The sequence below is a fragment of the Drosophila santomea genome, chromosome 2R, assembly GCF_016746245.2.
Source record: "Drosophila santomea strain STO CAGO 1482 chromosome 2R, Prin_Dsan_1.1, whole genome shotgun sequence".
In the NCBI taxonomy this organism is placed as follows: Eukaryota; Metazoa; Arthropoda; class Insecta; order Diptera; family Drosophilidae; genus Drosophila; species Drosophila santomea.
In genome coordinates this window covers 4,928,961-4,954,587 of record NC_053017.2, presented here as the reverse complement: position 1 = coordinate 4,954,587, position 25,627 = coordinate 4,928,961, and the positions used below count along the sequence as shown (strand labels likewise).

At 39.7% G+C, this 25,627-nt stretch overlaps 1 protein-coding gene across 11 annotated transcripts in view; it reads right to left on the bottom strand.

Moving 5' to 3' along the window:
- Positions 1 to 2,610: 2,610 nt before the first annotated feature.
- LOC120446413 (neural-cadherin) overlaps positions 2,611 to 25,627 on the bottom strand; it is a 99,179-nt gene continuing 76,162 nt past the window's right edge. For 3 of the 11 annotated variants that reach the window (XM_039627361.1, XM_039627369.1, XM_039627368.1), the window contains 11 exons: positions 23,579 to 23,722; positions 23,335 to 23,450; positions 22,264 to 22,428; positions 19,729 to 19,866; positions 16,588 to 17,911; positions 12,899 to 15,200; positions 12,636 to 12,806; positions 8,111 to 8,349; positions 6,678 to 6,890; positions 6,337 to 6,507; positions 2,611 to 5,873 (listed from right to left, as the gene is read on the bottom strand). In XM_039627361.1, the coding sequence (XP_039483295.1) occupies positions 5,752 to 5,873; positions 6,337 to 6,507; positions 6,678 to 6,890; positions 8,111 to 8,349; positions 12,636 to 12,806; positions 12,899 to 15,200; positions 16,588 to 17,911; positions 19,729 to 19,866; positions 22,264 to 22,428; positions 23,335 to 23,450; positions 23,579 to 23,722 (5,105 nt within the window). In that variant the 3' untranslated portion in view covers positions 2,611 to 5,751. Of the gene's footprint in view, positions 5,874 to 6,336; positions 6,508 to 6,677; positions 6,891 to 8,110; positions 8,350 to 11,226; positions 11,469 to 12,635; positions 12,807 to 12,898; positions 15,201 to 16,587; positions 17,912 to 19,728; positions 19,867 to 21,009; positions 21,172 to 22,263; positions 22,429 to 23,334; positions 23,451 to 23,578; positions 23,723 to 25,627 lie in introns of all 11 variants that reach the window. The other 8 variants (XM_039627360.1, XM_039627367.1, XM_039627366.1 and 5 more) reach the window with 3 other exon arrangements.

Sequence of the window (25,627 nt, the reverse complement as noted above, 5' to 3'; positions counted from 1 at the left end):
CGCTTTCCCCTTACTGTTTTCATTTTGCTGGGTTTTTCGTTCAAGATTTTCCGGTGTGTCAGGGGATTTGTACGAGTTGCGCTGGCTGCTCTTTCCGCAGTTTGACTTTGTTGTCTTGGAGCGATTCATTTCATTTGCGAGCGGCAAATTGTGCGTGTTGACTGTAGGAAATGAATGTCATCCATGTGACATGTTGGCAAAATATTGAAATATGTGGGCGGCACGAAACAAAGCCGGAATCTGGGCCTGGTTCAAACATATGTAGATGACATGTGCTTATCTAGTGCGCATATTTACTGCATGCTTTCGGGCGCAAAATCGCATTTGAAAATGCTTTATTTGGTATTCCTCTTTGAAGTGCAAATATGATAAGTATCATTCGGCACGAATGAGATAAAATCAGTGGCTAAGTATCCACAAATGCGATTCACATGTCTCTCTGCTGTACCAATTTAAAAGCTTACCCATCACTCGCTTGCTAAATTCCATTCAGAGCTGCCCAGAGCGATTTCATAAACTGCATCACTTTTCTAAAAAATAGCGGCATTTTGGCCGCTTTCGCTGTTTCACTATGTATAGTCGGCAGCCAAACTAGAAACATTCTCGCCTTTAACAACCTCCTATAAAAAAAAACCCACACAAAAATCGAGCGCCGAAAGCCCACATCGGAAACTGAAACGTTCAGTGGGCTCATCCAACTGTTTTTCCAGCTCAAAATCAATACAACGTGCACAAAAAAAAAAAGCCATAAATATATCAATACTTTCGAATGACTTATGTTTGGTTAAATTATATTAAAAACATGAAAATGGCTACAAGAAGACTTATAAATAATATAACATAAATAATTTGTTCGCGTGCACTTTTGATTAATAAATAATAATTTGACTAGAAATGTTTCCATAAATTTTATTTAAAACTCTACATACTGAAGATGGCGATTAGTTCTGAATAATGGATGTTTCTTCAAGTGTTTTCTAGAAAGGCCATAAGCAGAAGTTTTTACTGCAAATGAGCCAGAGCAACAAGCCCTTGCAAAACGGAGGAAAAATCCGAAACGAAATGGAAAGTTCGATAGTATGAGGGTCGTGGAGCAACAAGCGAAACTTATTAGATGAGATAAACGAGCGGCTCTTGTCAGCGCGAAATTCATAAATTTCGAAGCCCAAAAACAAAACCCATAAATACCAGTGAGTTGGGGGTGAAAACAAACAAAACCGAAAGCTTGACAATGAAATTGGACGGGAGACATTGGGTTCGAAATGGGAAAAAGTTGGGGAAATTGCGATGGCAAGGGTTGGCCAATAAATCGACAGCTGCAAAGAGACGGCTAAACAAATTGTTTAGCTAAAAATAGTCCGCACAAATTGTGGCTTATAAATTGTGCTCGAAGTGAATGTTTGCATACACATTCTCTCCTTGCCCGCACCACTTGGCGTATGCGCAATTTGTTCTGGCGCCTTAAACAATTGTTGGAACGTGCCAAGAGCCGGCAAAAAGGGAAAGACAAATGTTCAACAGGGGGCAATAATATTGGAAATTTGATGCCGCACTGGAAAATGTAGGGAAAGAAATTCTGCTGACCTCCTTTCGCACATATTTGCCTTTGTGGTGATGAGAAGTTTTCATTCGCTTCTTTCGATAGAAAAAAAGGAAATTGTATTCGGGGCCAAAGCAAAGGCCAAATCTATTTACAAAACCTACCGCCTTCCATTGCAAAATCAGAGAGGAGATGTTTGTCTGTACATTCTTTTCTCGAGGAAAGTGTTTTCTTCTATTGTGCGCTTTGTGTTTATAGTTACTGCTGCTTAAATTTGCTGATAGCGATAGTGTGTTCGCAGACAAAGGACACCACCGGGGCCAAATAAGGATATACTGTGATCCTGAGAGTGTCTGCCCGCGGCTTTGAGCTTGTCTGACTCCACATCGACATTGGCATAATATTGGTTTCATTCGTAACAATGCAATATGTTATATACAAATAAACAAATAGCACTGTTCTTCAGAGATACCTGGAAATGGGAATTGGCTCATTGTAGTACTGAGATAATAAGATATTACTGTCTGGGAGGCACAAACATTTACATTTGCTTTACGGGTACTGCATTCGCCTAGGTCATGGATTCAAATTTATGTTTCCCATGAAGTCTTTAAGTTTAGAGAATAAATCAAAGAATTATTAATTGTATATTACTAAAAATGAGTTCTGAAGGAAAGTATAAACAAGGAATTTAATATTTAAGAACTTGTTGGCGAACCTTCTAGTTCCTTAGCTTTGACAATTTGTGACAATCGTTCGAAATAAAATAATTCAAGCCATTCTAAATAAATATATTGCATATAAAATATGCGAAGAATAATAGTTGGTTTTGGTAAAGACCAACTTCCATGCCCCCAGTCTCTTTCACCACACTTCAATAAATACACAGTTTTCAATTTTTCTTTCCATATAACGTTACAGATTCTTTATTTATTTTTTATTCCTTCTTTTTGTTTACTTTCCACTTTTCTTTTTGTGTGTTTTTTGCTTTTATAATAATTCCTCGTTTAATATAATTGCAGTTGTTGATGTTGTCTATGAGTGAGTGTGTGTATATGTCAATGTGTGTGTATGTCAGTATACGTTTTCTTAACTAAATATTTTCCCCATTTTCCTTAAGTGGCGCGTGATTAGCTTACAAGTTTTTCACGCCTTTTCTCCGTCGCTTACTTAATTAGCATTTTTATCATTTTCGATACTGACACAATTGATTTGTTAGTTTTTCCAGCAGTTTGCTTTGCTCTTGTTTTATCATTATTACTCGTAATTTATTCATAATTTCATTTTTTAATACTATTTTCCGTTTGCATTTTCTTTTTTGTGTATATTAAAGGGATTTTACATAGTAATGTACTTATATGCAAATTTATCTAAAACTGCATTCAAATCGGTTTTTTGTTTTCTGGTTTCGCATTTTCATTTGTTTTAGTATGTGTATCTGTTTTGCATTTTGCGATTAGACTGAACGGGATTTACGATTCATGGAGGAGATTCGGTTTTTGTTAGCCGCTTGTTTTCGGGTTGTTTTGTTAGTAAAAAATGCATACATTATAAATACATAGTTATCAAATAGTATGATTCTTGCATCGCATGTATGGGTCTGTCTATCTGTCAGTCTGTCGGCGTGTTCATTTCTGTTTGGTGTAAATGTATTTCGCATTATATATGTATGTGTCTGTGCATTATTCAATATATAGTATATGCTTCTAACTTACGTTACAAAATATATAACAAATATGTGTAAATGAGTATATAATTCACTTGCCATTCTACTAATTTGGTTTTTGTTCTGTGTGTGCTTTCCAGCTGTTATAAATATAAAATATCGCCGAGTTCTTTTGTTTGCTGTTTATTTGAATGTTTACAATTTAAAATGTTTTCATTGTTTATTGTTTGTTGTGTGGTGTTTGTGATTTTTTTCGTTTCCGTTGGCTGTTCGACCTATACATATATAAATGCAAAATTTATTCATAGTCAGATGCGTCAGCAAGAAGGCTAAATGAAAAGTTCAGTGCGCTAAAGAAAAGCGAAAGCGAAAAATGAACGGTTCGTTGAATTAACCTCACGAGTCCCTGCGAAACTAAACCCTAATTTTGGCAGTGTTCTGTGTGTTTCTAGGGTTGCGGACTTGCTGTACCGTACCGCACTGTACTGCACTAAGCAGGCAAATCATGCAAAATGGCTTCGTTTATTCGTACATGGCTACTTCGCGTTAAAGTTCGATTTAACAATTAATGTGCTTTAAAATTTCTATGAATTTTCTCAAACAAGTACAGCAGAGAAGTGTATTATTATTTATTTCGCTGTATGGTTTAACAATTACGTTAAAATCTTTGCACTTTTCAATAGTCAACTTTTGTTGCAGTTTTGTTAGATTTTTTTCTCTGTTTCCATTTGTTATATGTATATGGTAGGTTTTTCTTAAGTAGTGTTCATAAACTTTCTTCTGTGGTAGTAGGAATAATTCGAATACCAAAACTGTTGTGTGGTTTTTTGTCTGCTAAAGGGGAGAATCTGTAAAATAAAGGAACGGAAAAATGGCCATGGTGCCTAGAAAACACTATGATCTAAACAGTTTTTATATATATGTTTTGTTATTTACTTACGGCTCGCTTCCATCTATAATCGGGAAACTGCGTTTCTGATTTTGTTTTTATGGCAGACAGTATAAAATAGAATAAACACACGAATTCAACTTAAAAAACAACATTTATTATGTGTGGGTCTATGCAACAACAAACGAAGAATAATAAAAACTTGCGACCATTGTCGATCGATTCAAGTTTCAGCAAACAAATGGAAAAGAAGAACAAATCTGCAAAACGTTTGCTTGTCGTGTGGAAAAAGTTTGTGTTTAAATGCAGTTAGTTTTGGATTTATGTATATGGAGGATTTTATTTCTTTTTATTTCAATGCACATTAGTTGAAATGACTTAATATTATTTTAGGTTTTGCTACCAATTTGATTTGGTTTAATATTGTTGTATCTGTGTGTTTCTTTGTATACGTGCTAAAACTAATAATATATACAATGTAAAATACTTTTCCATTTTTTCATCATTTATATATATCATTTGTTTTCTTTTGAAGTATTCTTTTTAATTATATCAATTGCGCTAAGTTCATCTAAAGGTAAATTTTCTTTTTCTTATTTTTTTTTACTTTTACTTTTTTCTTTTTTCTTTTAACTCTTTTGCTTGATTCGCTTTTATGGAGTTTTAGCATAGGTTTCCTGCTTTAGAATATTTTTTAGGAGTACTTTCTTCCTGGAATTTAGCCAGGGTTTCCCGATTGTGGTTTACTTTAAATTGAATCATACACAATGCGACAAATTGCGAAACGCCCGTCGGTTGCAGTTAAAAATTTCGTAATGTTTATATGTTAATATATATATGTTTCGTGTTTTTAATGTATGTATATACTTGTTATGATGGAACGAAAACAGTCTTTGGGTATTCCTTTATATAAGTTTTAATTCTGTTTAATAGTAATCCTTAAAAAGTAATGGGAAATAAAAATGGTTTAACTTAAACTAACGATAAATTAAAGGCGTTGAGAATTGTTCTGGCTTAACCGCTAAATGACTCTCACATGCGTCACAAACTTATAAACAGCGAATGCCTAAAATAATAATTACAACTTAAAATAATATGCACAATAAATCTGTTTGAGAATTAAACTTATAAATTCATAAGCGCTCCTAAACGTAACTTTGGTATGCTCTCTCCTACATCATACAAATTTATTTCCTCAATTTGTAGTTTTATTTCGTTCATAACTTGCCCCGCAAAAAATGCTGGAAAAAGTGCAACCGTAACCGTTTTGGGTTAATCGGTTGCCCTATAACTAAATCTCATTATCGTAATTATTTAAATTTAAATGCTGATGAAATATTTTTACAAATGTCATTTTACGTGTCATAATATGTGTTTGATTTCACTTTCACTTCACATCCCTTCCCCTATTTTAGTTTTTTACTTCTTAGTTTCCAGTTACGTAGAGAGTTCTGCCAACTTCAGCATTGAGATGCTTCTTTGGTTACGCTTCCTTTGTGTGTGTGAGTTTCCCTTGGGAGTGGGGCTTCATTTCGTTTTAAATGCAACTTTGAATCTACTAACAGTTTTAGTTTGTTCATCTAGGTATCCGCATCGGACATGGATTCGGTATCTCCCTCCTCCCTTCTCCCCACTCTATTTCTCGGCTCCTCCAGCTTACAATTCTAGTTCGGTATTGTGGGGATTGGGCGCCTCGGGTCCGTACATGTTGGCCAGCTTGTCGAAGCGTGGCCCCCAGGCCCCGAGGTAGTCGTACTCCTGCTGCTCGTCATCAGTTCCTGCAAAAATGATGAGTAATTGCACAAAAAATGCATGTTAAGTCTAAGCATTCAAGAAAATGTTGCAGATTATTGTTGGTTTGTCTCAGGTTCTGTAAGCCATGGCAAGTATTATTACTTAGGACTTTAGATATTGAGAAGTATATTAGACTTGGTTAGGAATTTTTTCCACTGTGTAGTCAAAATAGAAGAAAGAACTGCCGTTTTTGGTTACATATTTCTCCTAGATTTACACCCAATATTCAGCTGTATCTGAGAAACGCTGGCCTGAAAATGTCAAAAAGTTGATGAGACAACAACGAATCGAGTGGTCTAATTTTCAACTGCTCGTTTGAGTGCTTTTCTACTTATTGGTAGCCTACTTTATGGGGCATCTCAGGCTTTTCGGTTCTAGTTTCGTGACTAAACGGCTGCATAATGGGTGCAAATACTAGTCTTAAAGTAGAATATTTTCCAAGCCTACCTGAAGCCAACGAGCTCAGCGATCCAGCTGTGCTGCCGCCGCCCTCGTACGCGTAGTTCCTCAAGTCGTCGAAAGGTGGCGCATTTGGATCACCATCGGCTCGCTTTTTATGCTCCTCGATGAACATGCCCACATTGGGCTCCTGACCTGGCATCAAGGTCATGACGGGATCTGGAGATAGGAGAGGTTAAAAATAAAAGCATTTCATTAGCAAAACCACAGTGTTTCACTTTCTTTAATTCTATATTCCGAATTTAAAACGTTCGCAAAACAGAAACAAAACCATATATTTCATAATTGCATTTTAAAGGCTTGAAAGGAAAAGTCTCAAGTAAACTTACACATAATTGGCATTTTCATGGGCGCCAGCTCGGGTGGCATTGGCCCTCCAATTGGTATCTGCAGAGGTGTGATATCAAAGGCAGTCATATCGTCCTCGCCGCCTCCCTCGTCGTCATAGTTGATGATATTCTCGCGCACATCGTCATCGGGACCCGGATATTTGATATGCGCTTCACGGCGACGATTGTATACGACGAACACCAAGACGAGTACTGCGAATAGTTAAAATTCAACAATATTAAAATGCAATTTCCCCTCAAATATTGCCCTCCTCTGGTATGCAACAACAACTCCTTGGGTTTACAAAGTGCACCATACAACGCTTAATTTAACATGCAGAACAATTTCAGTTGTACTTCTCTTCAACGGCGGAAAAGCGGGTCCAAACATTTTCCGTGTGCTATCAGCTGGCAGAAAAATTCTTAATTAAATTGTATAACCAGAGCGGAATAGAGCAAAAACACGGAAAAAAGAATAGGGAAAACGAAACGAAACGAAACGAAAAGAAACCTAAAACAATATTGCCAACATTGTCCCAGTTTTCTGGTCAACAGAACATGGCAAATCAAGCTGCAGACGACTTGAATCCGCTGTCTTCTGTAGCATTTCTAATTTTGCCAGCGCGCTTTTCAGCATATTGCGAAACGCAGACAGCATCTGTTGCACGGGAAAACCCTGGGAAAACAAAAAGTTTTTGGGCATTTCGAGTCGTGGAAATTGCCACCACAACTTGAAGTTGACGTTAAGTAATTTGCTGCGGCTTCTTCGTCCGCAAAAAGTTGTATTTTTTCTCTTTTTCTTGCCTTTCGGCAGCTGGGCGGCATGTAATTGCAATTATTGTGCTAGTCAAATACGCATTCGCAATGCCGAATAATTATTCTTTACCAACAATGTTTAATTTATACTTGGATTCTTTTGCAGCCACGCCCAAATCGATATGCAAAAAATGTCGCTGCCCATTCAATAAACTTTAATTAAAGGAAGGACTTTTGTTGTGTTATGTAATTTGCGGAAATGACTTTTGACATGTTTGCTTGCTGGGATCCGTCGTTTCCGGTCATTGCAGATTGCTGATTGTAAGACTTAATTAATTTTATGGCTTACGCGTAATGCCATCAATATTTAAAGGACATACCCACGTCTGATCAAAGTTTAAATTGGCATAAGAAAGCCAGAGAAATAAAACAAATTAAAGTATGTTAAAGTAAGCAATGGATACGAGTAAAAAAGTACATACAATATTAGGTAATTATTTAGCGGTTCTAGTAATTTAAAACGGGTGATACTCCATGCAAGATAGATAATAAGAGAATCCTTATTCGCTCATTTAAGTTTTACCATAATATTTAGCTATTGAAACACTTAATTTTCGATTTAAGTCAGCAATTCGTTGGCTCCACAACTCTTTTGTGTTTCCTCGGTATGTACTTACGTATCAGAGTGCCCAGGCAGAGCGCCAAGGCGACAATAAAATCACGGGATGGCGTCAATACGCCGGAGGCCAATAACTCCAGTTCGCAGTGCATGCCGGTGAAGCCCATGGGGCAGTGGCACTCGTACTTCTTTGGCGGATGATGATCGCGACAGCGACCCCCGTTGCGACAGGGGAACAGTAGGCACTCGTTGTCGTTGACACAGGTGCTGCCCGAGCTTTTGTAGCCCGCTGGACAGCTGCAGGACGAGCCGTAAAAAAGTTACGTATACGAGTGGTTGGTTGGTTGTTTGAGTGGATGTGGGGTGTACCGAATGTGTGGGAGTGTCGGGAAAAGATGTGTGTTGAAAAAATAAAAGAAATTATTTAAAATTTGTTTTCATCATGCTGTGGTGTGATGTGTGGGTGTGTCTTGAATAAAGTTCCTGCGTATTGTGACACTGAGAAAAATAAACGTCCTAGAATCAGGAATTTGGTCTTAAATCCTTTTTAGATGTTTCCATTAATAACAGCGGCTATCCCCAATATAGTACAAATAAATCAACAAAAATTTGGCTTTAAGGATCATTACTCCTGATTTTAGGTGTCGATATTTTCTCATTGCGTACTTCTTTCTTGTTTGTTTCAATAGATTTGGGAATGGAGTATTTTCATTTGCTTCACTCGCTTGCTTCCTTTAGTGTGAAGTGTGAAAAACTGTCAAAAAGTCTTTTTAAATGTTCGTTGCAACTTTACCATTTTCTCCTATTCTTTCGTAGTAGTTATTATTTTACGCTTTGTAAGTTTTTGGTTCAGTTTTTGGTCGTGTTACAAACTTTTTGAATTTGCATTCCGCATCGCCCTTCATCGAGTTCCCCATCCTAACACGCATTTTAAGTGCTGTTTTTTTTACAAATTTTGTTTCCCTTTATGATTATTATGTAACAGTTTGTTTCCCTGGTTGGAATTGAATAAAGTTTTTACTCTAGCTGCATTCTTGGCATAAGTTGAATTTCATTTTATTTTGTCTCACTTTTCGTTAGTATTTTTTTGTCTTAGTCCCTAAGTTTGTTTTGATTAGTTTTGGGAAACGCACTCACACTCGATCTCTCAGAAGCAGAGAGATAAAAACTTTGCAGTGTCAGTTGTTTTTGCGAATTGAGGTGTAAAATCGTCAAGGGAGATTTCTTGGACTCAAGGCTGAAGTAATTGAGATGCATGGGAAATTTGCGATGTTTTGTTGCGTAAATAATCCAAATGTCTGTCACGACAAAATAAACTATTGTACAATTTCAAATTAATTGAGATCATAATTGAACTTTTCAATCGTATAATAAAATACGTTTTTGTTTCTCATTTACTGTATTTATGTAATTACTCATAAGCTGGCATTAAACTAAAATCTTACATTTGTCTTTACTTTGAATTTGCTTTAAATTCGAATATGTAATATCAGTATGTAATGGACTTTTTGATATCTATCAAAATGAAAAGAAATCGAATTTGTTTGCCCTTCGGTTTCTATTCTTTACAGCTGCTTAAAATTCATGGCAATTGAGCGACTTTTTTGCAAGCCCAATTGAATTGAATACTTTTCAAATACAGACTCAAGTCACTTTTGATATATTGATTATTGGCCAACGCCACTGCTTAACCATAGAATTCTGCACACTAGGGAAGCAGAAAAAAGGAGCAAACAAGTTTAAAAGGCGAGGATAGAGTAAATACCTCAAAAGCAGCAAGAAACTTTCACACTAAATCAGCGCCAGTTGAAAAGTTGAGTCAGGGATAGTTTTTTCTTACTCTTGGCTGCTCCTCCTTGCCTTCGATTGCTCCCAAGTGCGCAGTTTAAGCCCATCAGAAGTGAGTAAGGTACTTGATAATTTTTACGAAATTTTCGTCTTCAAAGTTAGCCATATTTTACGTCATTTAGTTTCAGTTGATGTTGGTTGGCTCGGTCACGAAATAATTTCCGTACGCTTTGTGAACCGCGTTTGCTTTTAAACGTTAAGCAAAGGTGGCATATAAATGGAGCTGAGCTCTAAGCCTGAAACTGGCATTTTTCTGGCTGTTTACACACGTACCCGGCATTTAAGTTAGGAAATCGAGAAATGGAGAAAAAAGCAAATGCAAACGTAGTAAATCCTCGCGAGGCATTGCCGAAATGGAACTGGCAGCTTCTTAGTGCCACTTTCCAACCTGCTCCTTTGAGCTGTCTGATCATCCTGTCCTCCCTAGTCTGTATTTATCTTTTTTTTTTAAGCATTCTTGTATAAGGTGGGCGGATTTGGAGCATCGTGATTTCTCGAAATGCCAAAGCTAACAACTGCAATTGCTCTTGCTCGGTTTCGGTTGGCTTGCCCTTGTCTCCTCATGGACAACTTGTATCTCTGACTGCACATTTGTTAACTTACCTGAAGGGCATTTCAGGTCTTGTTCATTCTCTTGGCTGAGTGCATTTTGCTAAGTGTGTGGGACGAATAGTTGGCAGAGTGTAGCGCAAAAACTAAATGGACAGTGTACTCTACAGAGTCGGCGTTCAAATGAAATACTCGGCAAGGAGTAACTCACAAATTCATTAAATATTCGGTACATACCTTCATTTAGTTACATAAAATATTTACACACACAAACAGAGGGAATAATACTAGACATATTGAGTGGAAGGCTGAACGGAAAACGTGCCAAAAACAAACATTCAAAATGGTATGGAAATGAAATCATAGTTTGATGAATATGGAAATGCCGTTTTGAATGGGTTAAGTGTGAGCGGACATATTGAAAGCCATGTGCCAGATATATAAATTTTCATTAAGGGTAAACTCGGTGATCCGTGATTTTGATGCCGAATGATTGGATTTATAAATGATAGAGCATGAGATGATCAAATAAAACCAAAGTGCATAGGAGCCTTTGAAATGTCGAATTGATGGTAAAATGAAATGGAATTTGCGTGAAATTGATTGAATGACTGCGACTAGGTAATTAACTTTGAAAAACGTAACAACATAGACACTAAAACGCTAAGCATTCGCTAAAGCACTAATTGCTTGATTATAACCAAAAGTTGTTGTCGCATATTTCGAGTATATATAATATTTCGATTTTTGGAGGAGGTTCTTTGGTTCGATGCTCACTCAGTATGATCAAAAGGCAGACCAAAATCGCCGCCAGGGCGCCCATGCTGAGTTTTAAGGTCTGACCCTCCTGCACCAGTTCGCAATTCTCGCCCCAAAATCCATCTGGACATATACAACGATATCGGAGTCGGGGCTCGAGATTGATGCAAGTGGCACCATTCATGCAGGGCATATCGAGGCATTCGTTGCGATCCATACAGCCCTTGGAATCTGGCGACATAATGCGTCCTTCGCCGCAACTATTCGATTCGGGTTTTGATTACCATTATTTAATTATTATGATTAATTAGTTGAGATTGAGTTGTTCGGATATATGGGAAAAGAAATTGGGCAACCGAAAATGCAAATATCGAATGGATGTTCCAATTGAGTGATGGATAATTAACTTATGTTATTTGAGACAAGTCCAAGTTATGTCAGATAATTATGCGCAGTTGAATATTTTTTTCGTTTCTTGTACCGTAGGTGATCAGGAAATTCAACAAATGTAAGTAGATATATATTGATATATCAAATAATATTACCAAGGCACTTGAAATCGTTGATTTAAGTGATTGATAGAACTCTCCGAAATGATAACTTACTTTGTACTATAAACTCAATGAAGTGATTTTAGAAACCCAAATTATTTCTGTGGCCTCACCCAATGGGAGTATTTTTCCCTATTTTACAGTGATTTATTTCCCCTGGCCAAAGCTTTTAGCCTTTTTTGTGTGTTAAACAAAGATAAGCAAAGTAGTAGTACCTGTGCTAAGCTGGTTGCTGTTGCTCTGCGTGTAAGAAAACAAAAGCGTGAATATGTACATACAAGGACCATTGCAAGCCGGACAAATGCTCTTTGCTCTCGGATCTGGATTCTCGAATCGACTTTAACTCGAAGTCAAAGCCAAATCGGAAACGTGTAAGCCTAAGCCGATTGATTTGTCACGCAACGTTTAGTGCCAATCACTAACTGACTTTTGTGCCATGTGTGTTCAAATGGGTGTTCAACGGGTGGAGTGGTGTTCAACTGAATCTCCGGCACGAGGTCCTTTGACGAACAGTTTCAGCAAGCTTTTTCCGGACCCTGCTCCTCCTACCGTGTATTCTCCCATGTTTTGTGCCTCCCTTTAATTGATTAAGCCTATCAAATGTAAGCCCTGCGCTTGCTTATCAAAGCTGGCGATTTGTTTTCCTTTTTGCAACTTTTTTGTGGAATTGGTTTTGGGTTTTTTATCGCCGTTTGGGCTTACGGGAAATTTGAGGTTTCACCCTTTTCTGTTGCTTTGTAAATGTTATGTGAACATTTGTACAGTCCGAACGGTCAATTTATTTAAATGGTATGAATTTTTCTTTTTGATTGATGAGAAACGAAAAGCAGTGGGTGGATTTTATATGATGAAATGGTAAGCTGATAAGGAACTCACGTGCACTCGTAGACATTCCACAGATCCACACACTCGAACGGATCGGGGCAGATCACGTTGGAGCAGGGTTTATTCGAGGGACAACCCTTCTCCAGATTCCTGGCCATGGTGGCCTGCCCCCACTGAGTACCATTCATCGCCGGTGGCAACGGTAGGTGTTTGCCCTCCAGACTGTAAATTCAATTGGGAAAAATTGTGAGAAAAAGCGTGAAATTTGTAAACATCATTTACTTTACTGAGAAGAATTCATTTAGGACACTTACCGTATATCATCGAGGCAGCTCTTCTGGTAGTCAGCGTATACTTCAAAAGTCCTCACTCCAGTATATTCAGCTTTTCCGCCCGCATAGACGCCCTCTTGCTTGTCCACCAACAGCCACTGATGTCCCACGAACTCAAAGGTCTCGTTGTAACGACGACCCTCTCCACCATCCAATTCCAGGGTAGCAGCCGAGCCATATCGGTTGACCTTCACCACATGCCATTGGCCATCGTTTACGACTATGGCATTTAGCCAGAGATCCTTTTCCTCAGTGCGCAGTGAGTTAAGATTGTAACGGAAGTGCAGGTGCCCATCCTTGATCTCCAGGATTCCATATTCCCGATTGTGCTGATCGCTTACGCGGAAAAGTTCGCCGTACTCCTCTCTTGTCCGGAATCTAAGCTGGACTTGCGTGCTGAATCGATCGGGCTCGAAACTCAGAGCATATTTCACATAGCTCTGGGCCTTGAAGGTAGTGGGTATAGTAGGAATATTACAGGCAGGACCTGTCCATCCCGGTCGACAATGGCAACGCGCTTCGGACAAGGACCCAACACAATTTCCGTGTTCCCAGCACCGAGCTGTGGTTTCCGTTTGGGCACAAACTTCCTCGGTTTGCGGACAACCCGCGACGCTATTTCTCGAAAGACCAGGATGGGCCAGATCATAGAGCTTTGAGTTATGCACCAAATTTCTGATGCACCCATCGAATCCCTTTGCCGTGGGCATATAGTGCCAGAAGTACAGACTCTGATCAAATTGTTCCCGATATAGGCCACCCACTTGTAGAGGAGCATTTACATTGAGGTACTCGTTAAATGGCGGGATTTGTCCTCTCGCCTGGCAGGACATGTCATCGAATTCTGGCGGAGTGCCATCCTCCATTTCTGCAATTTCTGCTGATTTGCAAAAGTCGACAACCATGCGAATGCTTTCGGTATCCCAAAACAGATCGATTCTATGCCATTCACCGTCGTCCAAAGTCTTCTTCGTCTTCACTCTCAGCTCCAAAGTTCCCGAGCCAAAATCGATAAGCAGTCTAGGATAACCTCGTTCCAATTCCAGGGCAATAAAATCGGAGATGAGCGTCTCATCCCGTTCTGGAGGAACAATTGGACCGTTGTAGATGATTAAGCCGTCGGGCTTTCGGGTAATAAACTCCAGACTTAAATGCGATTCGTCGCACATTTCCAGGGGAGGATACCAGGCCCAACCGTTTCCACGGAAACTGCGAGTGGTTTGCTGGCACCTGGGTCCCGTGTATCCCACGGGACACGAGCAGTGAGGACCAAATCTGGTGTCCACACAACGCCCACCATTGTGACAGGGTGTGGTTCGGCAGGACTCGGGTTTGGTGAAGTTGCGAGCGCCACAAGTACAGTCAGCAATGGTGTCCACACGCACACCGACCAGGGCAGTTTTGTTGGCGTTTACCATGTAGGGCAGAGGACTGATTTCCAGGGAGTTCGTGCAGCTGCCCTCGCACATTTGGTTCTCATACAGACACTCATCGATGCCCACCATGGTGATATTGATACCCACATCCTTCTCGATCTCCTCGCGGTGCATCAGTACAATTCCATTTAGCCTAACTGGCTTATAGTAAGGAGATCCATGTGCGGAAAACCTGACGTCCGTTAGAGGCGGATGTTTCCTCTTCAACTGCACACTGAATATGTCCACATTTTCCCTTTCAGTGTTTAGCAAGTCAGCCAGCTTATCCCTAAACCGATCCATCTTCGAGCGGCTCATGCTTTGTGTTCTGTAGTTCCAGACTCGAATAAAGTCCTCATCAGAAATGCCCGATAGACGTACGGATCCCGAGTTTACAACAGCTTCATGGGGAATTTCTCTCACTGTAACCGTAACATTGGCTGGTATATCGGTTTGAGTGTGCTTCCGATCGTAGACCTTGAACCTGAGATGATATCGTCCTTCGCGAGTTCCTGCTCGCATCGTTACCATGCCGGAATCCTCATCCAACTTGAACCGAGGATGCTCCATGGCCTCCCAGTAGAACTTCTTGTCGGGCAGATCCCAATCATCCAAATCGTAGACATAGACCCGCCCAATCGGAGTGTCTGGCGATTGTCCTTGGTAGTTGTAAACGAAGATGTCCTTGGATCCAGGCTGCATTTTGTTGTCATTCACATCGCCAATTATGACGGTCAAAGTACTGGTTCCAGTCATCGCTGGTGAGCCATGATCCTTGATCACAATTGGGATCATGTACTCCTTTTGCTGCTCGCGATCGAAGGATCTCAGGGAGGAAATGACAGCCATGCCATCACCATTGGCACCCTCTGGAAATTGCAATTAAATTTATAAGGGATTAGAAAACATATCCTTAAGTCCTCCATTCTAAAGCCTTAGGTCTATCTCCCTAAAACCGTGTGCCTACAGGTGAATAAACTACCAATTCCTGGTCATGTAAGTGCCTAAAGCTCAGCCCAAATCCAGTTGCTATTCAGGACTTCAAAGGCATTTGCCAGTTAGCCAAGAGCTCTGACAACTAGCCAACCCAAAAACTAAGCTCTTTTATTAGCCAGCCCGTTTTCCCTTCCACCTGATTGCAGATGCAACTTGTGCAATAGCCCATTTGTTGTAATTACGCCTTTGAGCCAACAAGTGTTAGGACTGGAAGTCCGGAGGAAAGGAAACCATTGCCTCGGAGGGGAAAACCCCAGGAGAGCCGACGGAGAACGCACAGTTGAAATGTATTTTTAAAGACACTCCATGGTGTGTTTTTAGGCAAATTGTATGCAAATAGGAGTCTGGAAAAGCCTTCTTCTCCCCAGGCCAACCAACGTTTGCATAAAGTCAGAGAATCGTAGTTGTCCGTACTCCACGAAGGCCCCAAACTTGCCCGCCCTTTCCGTTTCCCAGCTGAGCCATCAGAATTGGATTGCCACCCACAAAAATTGTGAATGCTGGGTCACTTTTTTCTCTGCACTTCTTGGCTTTGCGAAGGGAGCTGCGATGCATACATATGGAGTTTGGATTTTACGGCAGACTCTGCATGGTGTAATTTCATTGAAAACTTGTGCATTTGCCATTTTATTTGGCGCCCAGGTGGGCGAACTCTCTGCGTTTGCTTTGCTTATATTATTTAAATTTTCATGTGGTTTACGGTTTCCGTTCTATGGCCAAAGATTCCTGGCTATTCATTTCGAACTTCCTCTGCGAGGTAATTGCATTTGTATGCTATTGATAACTTTCAGTGGCTCCGGTCACAAGCCTTTTTCGGACCGCTCAATACTTGACAAGAAAAATTCAATACAGGCAGGGGCACAAAGCAAAAAATTCAAAAATAACTAAGCTTGTTACCCTGGAGCATTGTTTAAGCTTTAACCCAAGTATTTGCACAACTTTTCGATGAGGCAGGGAATGTTCTGGCCTGTAACTACTTTAAGGTCCCTACAACCAACAATTTTCATGTGAAGTTTGGAAGTGCGACAAAAGGAAAATAACACTTTGGCTAAAGGGCAAATTAATTCGAAAGAATTTATAATCTGAGTTATAAAAACTTTTGTAAAATCAAAATATGTACTTATGCATTTTTGAATTGTTTTTAAATTAAATTGTTTTAAACATTTTTAAATTGTTTTTTCGTTTCACAAGATAGATCTAACAATTGTCAGCTTAGCGGTTGAGTCAAGATTTTCTAAAATAAATATACGAAATACTCACTCTGATCTTGTTCCACCTTAAAGGAAGCACGGATGATGTCATCCGCACTGGGGTCCAAACGGAACTGGAACGGTGGGCCATTGCTCTTGGAGCGATCGTCATCATCGGTGGCCAGGATCTCAACCACTTTACGTGGAGGGACATGCTCGGGCAGAACCGGCCTATAATCCTTGAGGAACTTTGGAGCATTATCGTTGATATCCTGGACGATGACTGTAAGTGTAGCAGTGGCGGTTTTCGGTGGAGATCCATCGTCGATGGCCAGGATCTTAACTTGATGACGTGGAACAACTTCGCGGTCCAGGGAACGTTGAATGGTAACGGAGCCATTCTGGTTAATGGCAAACTGGCGCTGACGGTCCGAAGAACGATCGATGGAGTAGGACACCTTACTCTTGCCACCCTGATCCGGATCGGTTGCCTTGAACTTCTCGAGCTCGGTGCCAACTTTCGTGTCCTCGAATACAGACACCTCCACATTGGCCCGTTCGAAGTGCGGCTTATTGTCGTTGATGTCCCTCAATTTAACCACAACCCACGAGTAGGCCACGTGGTATTTGTCATTGTCGTTGTCCTCGCCCTTATCGTTCACTTGGATGCGGAAGCGGAAGCCATTGCTCTGCAGCTGATCCTCGTAGTCCAAGGGCTGTACGATTTTCAGTGAACCAGTGCCATCGTTATTCCGCACCATGGTGAACTTATCGGCGCCATAGCCGCTGTTGTCGATAACCTTGTACTGAAACTTGTTCGTCTCGTCTTCATCGTGTACGGTCACGGTTAAAATGGGCATTTCCGGCAGGGCCGTTCCATCCGTTTCGTCCACTTCCGTAAACCATTCGTCTTTCGTGAACTGCGGCGGCATATCGTTAATATCCTTAACCCGTATAGAGGCCGTCCCCGTCCCCTTTAACCCCCCGCCATCCATCGCCACGACTTGTATCGAATAGTCCGGAGTCCTTTCGCGATCCAAACAGCAAACGGCGGTCTTGATCACACCCGTATCGGGCTCGATTTCAAAAATGGGGGACCCCGTCTCCTCCTCAATCACGTTCTTTTCAATGGAGTACACCAGCCGGGCATTGGAGCCCTCATTGGGATCGTCGTAGTCCACGGCTGTCATGGTCATCACAACCATGCCGGCGGTTCCGTTCTCAGTCACGTTGCCAAAGTATACGCCCTGTGGGAAAATGGGGGCATTATCGTTGATGTCCTTCAGATTGACCTGGACATCCGCATATCCCACGAGTCCTTCGCCGCCCTCGTCCTGGGCGAATACAGTGAAGCGCCACTGGGGGCGTCCATTGGGTTGATCGCGATCCAGAGGCTATAAAGGCATCGAAATAAAAGTGTGAGCGAAAGTGTAAAGCGCTGTTATGGGTTAAAACACGCAGGGGCTTTGCGTAATTTTAGCTGTCATAAACGCAAGACCGATTAACATTGGGAGGGGCGAGCATAACATTGTTGTGGGCTGAGAGTTACACCATCTTTAACCCATGAAATTATCCCCTTACACAATGTTGGGGAAGCCACAAAAAAGGTATGGGAAGCCTGTACCTGTCCCTGAAGTTGATTGTGACTTTGATATGCATTCACGGCAGCCTGAGTGATGGGTTTTGGTCCCACCTGTGTGCCCCGAAGCCCCAGAATGCCCATCCTAACCCCCACATACGTATGCAAATAATAAAATGCGCAAGCTATTTTAATCAGTACTTTGTATCTGTTGGCTGCTGCCGGCAACCCTTGGATATGGCCCCAAACCCTTGTTAGCAAATCGCAGCCCCACGACCCCTTAACCCTCCACCATCGTTAACCCCCGACGACATGTGACAGGCACAGCGGACCGACAACATGAGGAGTCTTTCATGGCGCTGACATTGGATTTGTCGTAAAAAATTTGTGTACGAGGCGCCAACAACAAAAAACTGTGTGTACAGATAATTGTGTTGATGGATTACACCGAAGGATACTCTGGAGAAATATGCTAAAGCCTATGTGGAAACGGATAAGAGACACAAGTGCATTCACTCTAAAACTATCAACTAGAATGCATCGAAGGACACGATTCCATATTTTCAATTACATTTAAAATACTTTAAATAACTTTAACTCCTTTTGGTTACCAACATGGTTTTAGGCTTGAGTAAAGTCCAGAACAACCTGAAAGTCTCCGAAATACCCCTTAACTACGGAATAAAAGAAAAATATGTACTCACAACCCCTGCGTAGTCATCGCTTTAATTGGCATGACAAATTTGCCAGCATTGTTATGACATATTCAATTTAAGGGATTAGTTGTGAGTGGGTCACATACTGGGGACTCCGACCCGCACCACAGAAAAAAGGCGGTACAGCTGTTTGGTATCCCTTACCAAGTTCTCCTCCCGCCACTTTTACAAAATTGTATTCACGTCGAGAGAGATAGTATTTGGAATAAAATGGCCGAATTGTGCGGCACGAGTGTTATTCGTTTAATTTTATTTTGAGCTGGACGCATGGGAATTTCATTTCGCTTAATTTGACTTTGGCGATTTTGGGACTACACTAGAGTAAAGTGAACTTTCCAACTCGCATGTGGCGAGGGATTTCCAATTGTGATTTTGTAATTAGTTTTCATTTTCTTTCAATTGGTGCGGCTTTTAGGGGGCAATTTACAGAGCTGAACCTGGACGCAGAGTAAATTGTTGAGTGTATTTCAATTTCAAATGAATTATTTATTCCCTTTAAAAAACCCGCGAGACCTTGAGGGTCATCAGTAACTTCCTCCGCCTGGAGGAATCTATTTAAGCGTTCCATTTAATAGCTGCAATGCTACTCCCTTCGTCCACCAAGTGCAACTTAAATGTTAAATAATGAGCACGTAGACAGATTCGCGCGTTTGCATTTTGTGGGGATTGCGATTGATTCGAAGCGGACTTAAGTGCACATTGATGGGGCTTAATCAGAGAGAGCATATTTCGAAATTTCACCATTATTTTTCGTTTCGGACCAGCTGCGGCCTTGGCCAACATGGATTTTTAAATACCGCATTTTATTTATACATTTATTATGCATGCGAACACTTTTTCACAGCCGCCATTGGCAATTTGTTTATGCTTAAATTAAGAGCCAAGCACTGCAGCATTGTTTTCGCTGATGACTTACCTTTAGTACGAATATTTCGCCGGTGGTGCGGTTGATGTCGAATTTGCTATTGGCTGGATTATCCGGATCAATGCCCTGGCCCGTGAGGAAGTACACGATGTTCTGGGGACGATCCTTGTCGCCATCTGTGGCCGTAACCTGTTCATCCAGCGTGCCAATTAAATAAATATATTTATTATTAAAGGTCGGTGAAGGGGGAGGGGAGTAAAAATCAAACATTAAGTAAAGAAGCAAAAAGTACGAATTAAATAATTGAGAAATAAGATAAACATGCCATGCAAAAACTACTTAAAAACAAAACCATTTATGCCTCGGTTAGTTTAGATAAATGTGATGTGTAAGTGCGCTTATTTTTTTTTACTTTGCAATAGTACTTTTCAGTGGTATTTATTTACTTTAATTACCATTCTGACTTTTTTAGCCGCTTTTCAATGGATTATGATTTGTTTTCAAAGTGCTTTCAGGTATTAGGTTTGGTCAGTGAATATTATTGTTGTTAGAAGTGAGTGAGCACAAAATCAATGGTAAATATAAAATATTATTGGCGTATGGTTAGTAAAATGTAAATACAAACAAAGAAAGGTGCTGACTGATTGATTTTAATTCTCTTTGTTGGCTCTAAGCGCCAACTATGTCCATTTTAATTAAATTAGTTGGACGCCAGCTAGCCACAAGTTAAACGTGGTAAAACCACAACACAAAATCTGAGCGGTTCAAGCTTAATCGTGCAAATGTGTGGCAATTATACTTAAAGAGCGTATTGAATTTAATTAGCAGCTTTTGGTAGCAAACAGAAATGGCTAATGGAAAACACATATGTGCGATAAATAAAATGCGAAATGAGAAAACTTTGCGCAATATTTACGTATGCTATTAAAGACCGCAGGGAAACGATTACTTCACTAACAAAATCAATTTTTCGTTAAAGTCACCCCACTAATTGTTCTGCTTGCATTGCAAATGCAAGGCTATGTACTTTTAATAGTGCACCTTAATACCCAACGGAATTCTCGTTTCAATTTACACAATTACCGCTGAATGGCTTTTAATAAATTCGAACACTACACCTTGCTCACGGAGATTATTCATTATGTTTACGTATTATTATGGCTGGTTTACACAAAGTTTACATGGGAAATGAGACTGAATGAGATTTCGGGTTGTTGGGTTAAATTAATTGTTACGTGGTGGAGCGGCTTTGATTGTTTGCCTTATGCTATATAGCTCGTGTTCAGTATGACTTTATGTACAGGACTCGAATATGGTAAATAATATAGCGACCTGCATAATGGTAAAGGGCGTGTTGGTCATTCCCTCGTCGAGAGTTCGCTCATAGGATGTCTGCGGGAATTGCGGTGGAAGATCGTTGACGTCGCGCACATTTATGACGATTGTTGTTTGATTTTCATTCAAACTGTCCGAGGCAACCAATTTCAGTTCGTACTTTATGCAAACATTAAATAAAATATATGGCCAACGGAAAATTTGTGCAGGGAAGAGAACAAAAAATGGTAAAAACAACGAAATTAAACAATAAATATAAAATGCACATAAATTACGAAGAGGACATAAAACTATTGATTAAAATTAAATGAAAGCTTGCTGGACAATTTACAAAAGTGGAAGAATAATCCTGCGAATATCTTGTAAACGGTTTTCCACTCTTGACTTGACCGCAAATTAGCATTTTTCACATTCAATGGCGCGCTTGCTTACTCATTAAATGACGATAAATTAATTGACTTTTTCAATTATACATTAAAAAGTGCGTAGCAATTTGAAGGTATGTATGTTAATCGACATGTTTTCAAGTCATCTTCAATTTTCAACATAATTTATTGTAGCCCGGTTAATGATAAATCAATAGTATTACCATACTTTTTCCGTAAACCGCAATTTAAATGTTTTATGTGTGCGCACTCGGTAAATAAATTTTATACGCTTTTTATAGGCCACATTTTACAGGCCATGTCCACTTTAAAATGGACAGCATTTTTTAATTGTTCAATTACTTTTCGTCATATTTTTTCACTAGCCCCCAAATCAAACGAAAAAGCGGGGAGTGGAACAACATGCAAATGGCTTCAAATATGTGGCATTCTTTTCAACTTAAAAAATACATTGGTTTGCCATTGTAAATACTTTTAAAATGAACCAACATTAATTTTAGTTCATTAATATTGCAAAGCAGTAAATGCCTTTACATGTCAACTATTTGTTGTCTGAAAAAACGAGGGAAAATGGTTTTAGGCTATTCACATCATTAAAATATATATTGGCCGTGATAAATTAAAACTAACAAATAAGTTAAGTCGGCGATTACCTAAAACGTAGCTTGTACTAAAAGCACTTCACTCTAACATTCTATGTGTATCTTTTGTGCAATAAAGTGTGGATCAGGCAGTTTTCGGGGCGGGAAACAACTTGAAAAGGAAAACTTAACACATGCAATAATATCTAGCTGAATAAAAACTCTACGGAACAAAACAAAACTTGTGAGCTAAGATTCAGATTCATTTTGATTCACTCATTGACCTGCAAGACGCGTTTGGGCAAATTACGATCGTCCTCTTCGGTAATCTGGGTGCGATAAGTGGGTCGCTCAAAAACGGGGGGATTATCATTGACATCCTTGACATGGATAATCACGGTGGTGTAGTTCTCCTTCAAATTGTCAGAGGCGGCCAAACGAAGTTCATACTGAACGCACAGAGAAAAACGCATTATTTGTACGCATCGATTGGATTTTCAATTCTTAAAAATTGATCATAGATATTTTAACGAGTCTTTAAACTATTCAATGCATTGCATTGCTTACGTATATTACTGCTTACAACTTAATCAATTTTCTTACTAATATTAAGATCCTTTGCTAAATATCTAAATAAATCGAAATATTGGCATGTTTCGTTGGAGAAACTTTCTCTAGCCGCGTTTCAATTAAAGACACGAAAATTGGATGACTGACTGAGTTTGCACTTGGCCAATTGTTCGAATTGCAATTCAATTAATGGTTGGCCATCCACGTTCTTGCCTTTGGTATTTGTCTTTTCGACCGCAGCTCGTGTAACAAAACTTGTTTGAACTTTTAAATATTTAAGCAGCCTCGCGGTGTGCGAAGCGTGTAAATTGAAATTCAAAGGGAGCGAGAGCGAGTTTCTTAATGAATTTTATAGTTGGTCAAGATTAGAATGGCCTTAATGCCCGGTTGGCCAATGAAAAGGAGTTTTCTTGTCCCTTTTCTAGGCACCTTTTTAAACATTCTCCCCAAAGACTTCAATTGACTCTTAATGTTTTTCAACTTTCCTGCCGTTCAGTAAAATGTACTCGTACTCTTGAAGCTTTAAGAAAAAATAATTGTACTTCTTCGGGAATGTTATATTGTAATCCCTGTTGGACCTATGTATTCTCAGCTTTCCAATGACATAAACAAATCTCACAGTTGACTAAGCCCGCAACGCTTATGCCATAAATATATCTGAGCTGCGAAAGAACGTTTGTCGATTACAGAGGAGTCCTCTACGGGCTTCCACTTTGCATTTTTCATTTTTTGTTAACGCGGTTTCTGTATTTCCATTTTTGTCTGTTTTTTGGCTTTTTACTTACCCGGCGTCGAGTTTCGTAATCTAAAGCGCCAGCTACATAAATGGCACCCGTCATATTTTTAACCGCAAAAGCGCCGCCAATGTTGCCGCTTGTAATTTCATAGCGGATACGTGAGGCTGTGGGCGAAGGACGAATTCAGGAAAAGAAGCAAAATAGGGAGAGAGAAAAATGTGTGTGTAAGATAATAATTGCGGAATTTCTGGGAGCATTTTTTTGGGGCCATCAAGAGGGGCCCTCTACTTACACTCATCGTGATCCTTGGCCGTTACAGTGAGCACTGTGTGTTGAATGTCCTCGTTCTCGTCCACTTCGGCCTCGTACAGCGATTTGTCGAAATAGGGCGGGTTATCGTTTTTATCGGCGATGCCAATGCGTATGAATTTGGTGACTGTTGGTGGGCAGAAGAGCGGAAGGGCGGAAAGAACACCATTTCGCTCGGTTAAATTTCTCGTTTTCAATTTGACACTCAGGAACGGTTGGTACTTCGCAATTATCACGTACTAAACACAATGAGGAAAACTTTTCCTCTGCCAGACAGAGCAACAATTTGACGCCTCTTATTGGGGCGACCAACAATTTGTTTATCTTTTATTTAAGGCTAGATCCCCTATTTTCATTGCTTTTTATGCGTGGGAGATGCAAACGCGTTTCGCATATTAAGCAGCCTGGGATATTTTGAACTTCCGATTTTTATTTGCATGTGCGATGATGTAATTTATTTGATATTCATGGATTTTACATTTGATCACAGAATTGAGTAAGCAGTAATGCGGTCGCAAATGAATTCGAGCGAAATTTCATATTCAGCCCATTTAGGCCTCTTGTCTTGAGTATTCAATCGCATAATTAACTATTATTACCTCTGCATTGTTAGACAACAACACCTATTGTGACTGCTGAAATTGCTACGAATTTACTCAAATTAAATTCAAATTACCCCAAAAAAGACCTCTCATTCTGCCCGATTTGAATCCAAGTATTCAGGTGACTTAGTATGCCAGGTCGGGCAAATATAACAAGGAAAACTCCAAGTGGAGTACAATACTCGTATTTGTGGGAGAAGGGGATGGATGGACAAACAAAGCCAGTGACAATGAGACATATCACTGAGCAGAGATGTCAGGCAGGCAGTAAATTACATATATCATTTATAATTGCAGCAATAACAACGTTGGACAGAGCCAGTGCGTTTTAATTAAATAAATGCAAAGACCATTGGACCAAACGAAAACCTGAAGAGTATACACAAATCTATGGCAACAGATGCGACCAAACTTTTGCCGCTTAACAGCCTATTTAGAACTTGCGTACTGCACAGGGGAAATTTGGGTCAGCAAAGATGAAACTAAATTCAATTTTAATTTCACAAGGAATGGAAAATTGTATATATATGCATATATATATATATATGTATGAGTAGATGTTACCTAAAAAGTGTATCTAAAACAATTTTGATGAAATTAATAATCACACGTTGCGATATTTTCTCTCAGTTTAATAGAAGCTCGACACAAGTGTTTCTGTTTATCAATTTACTTAGCAATCCTGAGAAGGACAACACAGGAAAACTTTCCCTTGGGCCTGCGTTGTTTGTGTTTCGGTTTATAATTTAGCTGCCTTGACTGGGCACTATCTGTGTGCAAGAATTATGCACATTTGCTGGCGCTGCAGGTTGACAACTCCTATTGCAGCCCGGCTCACATGGCGTATGTGTGATAAGTTCCTTGCCCTTGCGTGCAATCCCACCGTGGCGCTTAAATTAGCAAATGTTTGTGACCAATTTTGAATTAAATTTATTGCAAAACATTGCTAATTGCCAACTCGACTGTGGCTTGCTTTCTATGTGACGACATTTTAATTAAAACTTGGCAAAATCCTGTTGCTAGGCTGGTATTAAATGCAAATAATACGAGTATACAGCGTATTTATCAACATTAATGCTTTAGTCAAAGACCTTGCATTTGCAAGATGAAAATTTTTGTATTCCCATTACTCGTTCGTTCTGAATACTCAAAGGATTTTTGTTTTACCCAGCATGCTTTAATTAACTAAGATACATCATTAAAATTAATGACTCGACAACAAAACGGATATTGTATAAAGTTGGTTCGAAAACTGAACGTAAGTTTTATAGTCGCCAAATTATAAAACTACTCTATACTAATAGTTTTTTGCGACTTTCCAAAGATTTTCATTAAATTTTCGCAGTAATTTCTGCTCGACTTTTTAACGTCAAAAATCAATCTACATGTATGCAGATGAGGTGAGTTGCCGCGGAACAATACCAAACACA